Source organism: Asparagus officinalis, chromosome 10, assembly GCF_001876935.1.
Source record: "Asparagus officinalis chromosome 10, Aspof.V1, whole genome shotgun sequence".
Classification (NCBI taxonomy): Eukaryota; Viridiplantae; Streptophyta; class Magnoliopsida; order Asparagales; family Asparagaceae; genus Asparagus; species Asparagus officinalis.
The window spans coordinates 11,015,805-11,023,358 of NC_033803.1; the positions used below are offsets into that span (position 1 = coordinate 11,015,805).

The 7,554-nt window shown below is 42.2% G+C and overlaps 1 protein-coding gene across 1 annotated transcript; it reads right to left on the bottom strand.

Moving 5' to 3' along the window:
• Nucleotides 5,364-6,392, bottom strand: LOC109826447. Its single transcript, XM_020393478.1, has 2 exons — nucleotides 6,117-6,392; nucleotides 5,364-6,062 (listed from the first exon to the last, which is right to left on the bottom strand). The coding sequence occupies exons 1-2, from the start codon at nucleotides 6,390-6,392 to the stop codon at nucleotides 5,364-5,366; spliced, it is 975 nt and encodes a 324-aa protein (XP_020249067.1).

The window sequence follows — 7,554 nt, forward strand, 5'->3', positions numbered from 1 at the left end:
AAACAATACATGTGTTTCACATTCAGTTATAATAAGTTAATAACACCAGCTCTATCTGAAACCGATTTAAGTAACCTGGAGATACAAAAATCAGACAAGAAACAAGCACTTTCATATTCTTTATCTCCAAAATATAACTTCTCAACCCCAGTATTATGGATACACATTACCAAGGTCAGTCCTTTTAGAATATCACAATATGCTGTTCACGCAAATGAATAATTTCGCATCCTCATTGAATCCCAGATACCATCCTAGCACCAAAACTATTCATCAATGCGCAAAATATAGTTCCCAGGGTTCCCCAATTTAATTCCCCATTCTTAGTTTTCCCGTCTACTTTGGATCTGATTAACTTCAAGTCTACTCTGTGAACCTCATATTATAGCAAATTACCTGAATTCCTAAAACCCTATCTCCACGAGTTTCAGCAAATGACAGTTACATCAAACAAAGAATCGAATTCGCACCTCCTTCAAACCCTTGTCTTCACTAACCCTAGATTATAGTCACACATAAATGAGGCCAAACCATAGAAACCCTAAATCCCATGAATTTCAGCAAATTACCAAATCATAACAAATCAAGCTACCCCAAATCCAAAAATAAATCAATCCAAATTCAAGCTGACCTAAAACCCCAGGCTTGATCCCAGCAGCAGCACGCTAAATCCTCTCACTCCCATCTCCTCATCCTCCTCCTCCTCCTCTTCTCTCCTCTCCTCATTCCTTCGCCTCATCCTCCACCACCGAGTCATCCTCTCGCTTCGCCGGTCCACGCGTAACCGCGATGGCATCTGGGCACCGCGCGTCGCAAAAATCGACCATCGTCGCAGCCAAAAAGTAAACTTTTTATCCGCCGAATCTGAAGCAAATCATGGAGAGTCAATTGTCACGGAGGGTTTTCCGGAGATGAGGACCCCCTCTGACGAGCAGCCGTTCTTGCGCGATGAGTCAGGAGCGAAAAGCGACGGCGCTGGAGAGTCGTAGAAGGATCCGCGCGGTGGTGGCGGGAGATGTTCATCCGGACCCACGCGAGGCTCGAGAGGTCGACGGGTCGCGGCGCTATGCTTCTGCTGTTGGGCGAGATTTGGAGTAGGTCTGCATGTAGTACTCCGGTCCTCCGCGCCTGAGCTTCGAGAGAAAGATTGGAGTTTCGCTAAAATGGTGATTTCGATGAGTTATTTTGGTTGTCTTTGTTGGGCCGGGGCTGCGCCGTTTTGGCCCAGCTGGTAATTGATGGGCCGGATCCTGCAATATCTGTGCGGTAGCGGGTATGTTATCGATCCTGGCAAGGAATCTATGCCCCTTTTGAGATTCAACGGGCGATAGCTTAGGGGCTGTTTGGATGCCTTTAGGAAACTAGAGTATTTATGACACAAAATAGAAAGTGTTTGAAATTCATATATAGGCCAAAGGCCTATGATATATATTTATACTAGTCAATGTGAATAGGTTGAGTACCCAAGAGTCACCCCCACTTAGTTGGGTGTTACACCACCATAATGGGGTGTGAATGTAGGGATAACTTTGGCCTCCCTCATCTCATAATATTCCCCATTATCCATCCATTACCTTGGGTTTAGCTTATGAACACTTCAGGGTTCGTAAAGCTAATGGGGTGGATACTTCTGGATCCAGAGTAAACTTGTTTGCCTCGTTAAAACCTTAGCTGTGGAAAACCCAGTGGAAAAAAACCATCAGCCTAAGGAAAAAGAGTACAACCCATAGGTTACTCCCCCTGAACCATACAAGCTTCAGGCTTGTAGGTCTTTCAGATGTCTCATCCCTATTCCTTTTACAAGTTTTACAAAAGTACATCTAGGCAGAGCCTTAGTGAACAAGTCAGCTAAATTATTACATGATTGGATCTGCTGTACTTTAACTAGCTCCTCCTCTTGAAGATCGTGCGTCCAGAAAAACTTGGGAGATATGTGATTCGTCTTGTCACCCTTGATGAAGCCAGACTGAAGTTGGGCAACGCAGGCTGCATTGTCTTCAAATATAGTAGTTGGCTCAAGGTCACCAGTCTTCAGGCCGGTAGACACTAAGATGTGTTGAATGACAGAACGAAGCCAAACACATTCTTTGTTGGTTTCATGGATCGCGAGAAGTTCGGAATGGTTGGATGAGATTGCTACAGTGGTTTGCTTGACAGACCTCCAGGAGATGGTCATACCACCGAATGTAAACACAAATCCGGTTTGTGATTTCTCGGTGTGGGGATCAGACCTGTAACCTGCATCTGAATAACCAATTAAGGTGGGAGACCCACCCTTCGGGAAATATAATCCCAGGTCTATAGACCCTTAGAGGTAGCGCAGAAGATGCTTAACTCCATTCCAATGGCGCTTTGTGGGCGCTGCACTGTATCTGGTTAGTAGGTTAACTAAAAACGCTATATCGGGACGCGTACAGTTAGCCGGATATAATAGTGCTCCAATGGTACTGAGGTAAGGTACTTCGGGACCTAGCATTTCCTCCCCCTCTTCCAGCGGACGGAAGGGGTCGTTCTTTACATCCAATGATCGAACAACCATTGATGTACTAAGAGGATGACATTTATCCATTCAGAAATTTTTAAGTAATTTCCGTGTATATGTGGATTGGTGTAACAGGATACCACCCTTAAGGTGTTCGATCTGTAAGCCAAGACAATACTTTGTTTTGCCTAGGTCTTTCATTTCAAAAGTATTCTTAAGGCTTTCAGATATCCCAGCGATCTCTGCAGGAGATCCAATGAGATTTAAGTCGTCGACATAGACGGCGACTATAATGAATCCTGTTCCCGATCTTTTTATAAAGATACACGGGCAGACTTTATCATTTGTGAATCCTTGCGTAGCAAGGAACTCACTTAGTCTGTTATACCACATTTTCCCCGATTGCTTAAGACCATATAATGATCTTTGAAGCCTAACAGAATAGACGTCCCGAGGTCTATCTGCTATCTCTGGTGGAATTTTATATCCTTCAGGGAGTTTCATATAGATATCTTTATCTATATTGCCATATAGATATGCAGTCACAACGTCCATGAGCTGCATTTCTAGGCCTTCCAGAGATGAGAGGCTTATTAGGAATCGGAAGGTATTCTCATCCATAACCAGAGAATATGTTTTTTCATAGTCTATTCCCAGTCTTTGGGAAAAACCTTGTGCTACAAGCCGTGCTTTGTAGCGCACAGCCTCGTTGTGTTCATTTCTTTTTCTGATGAAGACCCACTTATATCCCACAGGTTTTACACCTTCAGGTGTTTGGACTACTGGTCCAAAGACTTCGCGTTTCAAGAGTGAGTCCAGCTCTACTCCTATTGCCTCGTTCCACTTTGGCCAATCGTCTCTGCGTTTACATTCCGCTAGAGACCGTGGTTCGATGTCATCGTCGTATTCAGTGACGTGAACGGCAATATCGAACGCAAAGTCGTCGTTGACGACTGTGTTTTTTCTGTCCAGTACCTCCTCAGTACGTACAAAATTTAATGATGTTTCTCCTATTTGTTCCTCTTCAGGGGAATCTTGGAGGGGAGAGGAAGCTGGTCTGAGCTCAGTATCCTGTGTTGGGTTCATCTTTTTTTCTCCAGGATTTTTTCTTTTACGAGGGACTTTGTCCTTCGAACCTGGTGGGAGTCCTCTTTTCAATTGAGGTACAGCCTTTTCTGCTGCCAGCGGATTGCATCCATCTTTGGGGATGTCAATCCTAGCTGGCGTGTTGACAGCAGGGACGTGTGATCTGACAATCTTCTGGTTATCAGTGAATTTATCCGGAAGTAAATGTACTGTATTCTGAAGATGAAGAATCTTCAGGATCTCATCTTCACATTGACTAGTACGCGGATCATAATGAGACAAAGTCTTGGTGTTCCAAGAAATGGTCTTAGAAGCGTCAGGCTTCCTGGACTGTGTGCCAAGTTTAGGAAATGAATCCTCAACAAATTCACAATCATCAAGACGTGCCTTAAATGCGTCACCCGTCTGGGGTTCAAGGTATCTTATTATAGAGGGCGAATCAAACCCTATATAGATACCCAAACGACGCTGTGGACCCATTTTGGTCCTTTGTGGAGGAGCAATTGGGACGTAAACTGCACAACCAAACACTCTCAAATGTGAGATATTCGGAGGTGCACCATAAGCAAGCTGCATTGGTGACAAAATATGGCCACCAGAGGGCCGTATTCTGATAAGCGATGCGGCATGCAATATGGCATGACCCCAAGCCTCAACAGGCAACTGTGATTGCATCAACAATGGACGAGCAATCCATTGCAATCTCTTAATTAGAGATTCTGCTAACCCGTTCTGGGTGTGAACATGTGCTACAGGATGTTCAACTTCGATGCCAGTTGCTAGGCAATAGTCTTGAAAGACTTGTGAAGTGAATTCTCCCGCATTATCAAGACATAATTTCTTGATTTTATTATCGGGGAAATGAGCCCGCAACTTAATAATTTGTTCTAATAGCTTTGAAAAAGCTAAGTTGCGGGTGGACAAAAGGCACACGTAAGACCACTTGGTTGATGCATCTATAAGTACCATAAAGTACCTAAATGGTCCACTTGCGGGGTGAATAGGCCCACAAATATCGCCATGTATTCTCTCCAAGAAGCTAGGAGACTCTAATCCCACTTTCAGAAGGGAAGGTCTCGTGATTAGTTTACCTTGGAAACAAGATAGACATGAGTAATCACCCTTCTGAAGAATCTTCAGGTTCTTCAGGTTGTGTCCACTTGATTGGCTCATGATGCGGTGCATCATTGATGATCCTGGGTGACCCAGTCTGTTATGCCAGAGTTTAAATTTCGTCGAAGAATGGCACTTCTGGTGCACAATCATGTTAGCTTCTACTGGTTGAATATATGTATGATAGAGACCCGATGGGAGTCCCTTGAATCGTTCTAAGATAGTTTTTGAACCATCTTTTTGACGAGTTACATACAAATACTCATCCTCATTTATATCATTGGTTTCTAAGTGATATCCGTTTAAACGAATATCCTTGAAACTTATGAGGTTTCTATCAGATTTCAGAGAGAATAATGCATCTTTTATTATTAGTCTCGTTTTATTTAGGAGCAATATCATTGCTTCATCAAATCCTTCTATTATGTTAGATAGTCCCGAAATCGTAATTACGGGATCGTCATAATCATATATGCTATTGAAATAGCTTCTTTCGCGAAGGATTGTGTGCGTCGAGGCACTGTCCACAAGGCACTCACACTTCATCTATAACATGAATGCAATATTTTAATTTAAAAAAAATTACTATCTTTATTGAAAAGTAAAGTGCATTACATGGAAAGTAAAGAACTAAAGATGAAAGTACTATGAGAATTTAAATGCATATAAAGATAACATGGATCTAGTCGAGAAGATCATCCGTTTCGAAGTCATCAGCAGTGAACTGAGTAGACGGCTGCTTTTCCACCAGATTTGTTTCAACAGGAGACTTCAGGCTCGCTAGATACAGATCTTGGAGGTGTCGCGGAGTGCGGCAGTTTCTGGACCAATGTCCAGTCATGCCACATCTGTGGCATTTGTCCTCCCAAGTGTTCTTGGGAATGGACGACAGCTCAGTGGTCTTCTTCTTCCACTTCTTCTTTCCCTCACTATTGCTGCTCTGGGGCGGGTTGTTTTTCTGGGGTGGACATCTGGCCTGCCACTTAGGGGCTTTCCCCTTGTTGAATTTACCCTTATTCTTTTTCTCCTGCTTCTGGGAAGAAAACATGTGAGCTTCGGGTAGAGGAGCTGAGCCTGCAGGGCGTAGGTTATGAGTGGCCAAAAGCAATTCTCTATTTTGCTCCGCCATCAGAAGGGTGGATTGCAATTTAGAATACTTTTTGAACTTTCGTTCGCGATACTGTTGCATGAGGATTGCATCCTTCTCGTGGAAGGATGTGTAAGTCTTCTCCAACACGTGTTCCTCCGAAACTTCTTCACCACACAACTTCAGGCGTGAGGTGATATTATGAAGTGCTGAGTTGTACTCAGCTACGGACTTAAAGTCATGAAGTCGGAGGTTTTCCCACTCATAACGTGCACGTGGGAGGATCACATCTTTCTGATGTTTGTATCGGTCCTCAAGTGCAGTCTATAATTCCTTTGGGTCCTCTACAGTCAGGTATTCGGCCTTCAGGGTCCGATCAATATGTCTCCTGATGTAGATAATAGCTTTCGCCTTATCTATATCAAAGACGATCACTGTAGTAGCAACCTCAGCATTATTTACAGCATTACCCGTAACAGTGGCCGGAGCCGGTGGAGCAGGAGTTGAAATTGTGGCTAATAAGCCCTGGGCACGTAAGTGGAACTTCAGGTCCACATGCCAACTCAAATAATTCTTGCCAGCAGCGTCAAGGACTTCGAAATCAACGCTCGCTATTTTAGCCATTTTATCTATGCATTTGAAAGACATGAATTAATAATAAGGAATTAAAAATTCATGCAATAAACATGTTGCGTGGATCAGCCCGTCACCAAAAAATAAAAAGTGTCCAAAGTCCGATTATACAGTCCAAAGATAACAAAAAACATAAAATTAAAATACAATTTGGAAAACCCTTGGGGGTCCCTGCATTTTGCAAAAATGCCTTCGTCTTCAATGGAATACACCGGTCTTTGACTTTTTACAATTATATCCTCACTACAATTTCTCTCTCAGAAGGAAAAGAAAATGCAAGGAATTTAAATTTGGTGACAAACAGGCTGATCCAAAAACCACAACATTATTTATTTAAACATCCACGCAATTTAATAATAATATATGCAACATGCATAACAATTGCGCAACATCTCAGGCATATAATTAGATATAACCTAAATATTTAATAATTACGTGGGCCACGAGGAGACATATCATACGCACCGTTATTTTAGATTACTAACGGCAGAGCGATCTCAAGAACCTTCCGTAATTATTAAACATGAAAAATCTAAAGATGTTGCATGTGGATAGGTTTTGAGAGTTAGGCTCTGAGACGTGTGCATGGGACTTTGATGGCGACAGTGCAAAACCTACATGCTCTAACTTTTAAGATAAAGTGAACAGTAACAGGTAAATTTTTATTTTTTAAAAATAGCAATTAACTAATAGTATTAATTACTAGTTATGCCAACAAATAATGAAAGCAATTAGATTAGATGAACAACAATAAAATTGCTTAATAAACAGAAAAATTCCCGAGTGAACAGTAACCCTCGGTGAACAGTAACAAAATTTTCCCTTTTTCTGTTAATTTTCCAGCTGCCATATATTATTCTACGAATTATAGTAATTACCTCTAGATCAAAGATCTAGGGACGATCAATACTAAAGATCCGTAGAACGCTGCCTCCTTGCGATGATCCGTCGAACGCTCCCGCTGCAACGAACCAGATCTCAATGCGCAAAAGAGGAAGGAATTTTTTTTTTATTTTTTTTTAATTTTTTTTATGGCTCAGGGATTCAAGAACACTTCGTGCTGATAACGTGTTTGAAACCCATACATAGGCCAAAGGCCTATGATATATATTTATACTAGTCAATGTGAATAGGTTGAGTACCCAAGAGTCAC

Bases quoted from the DNA above. Each gene is read 5' to 3' on its own strand.
- LOC109826447 (XM_020393478.1), bottom strand. From the start codon at position 6,392: ATGGCTAAAATAGCGAGCGTTGATTTCGAAGTCCTTGACGCTGCTGGC. The intron at 6,063-6,116 runs GTAGAGGACCCA...TACAAACATCAG, and splicing joins TGAAGGCCGAATACCTGACT to AAAGATGTGATCCTCCCACG.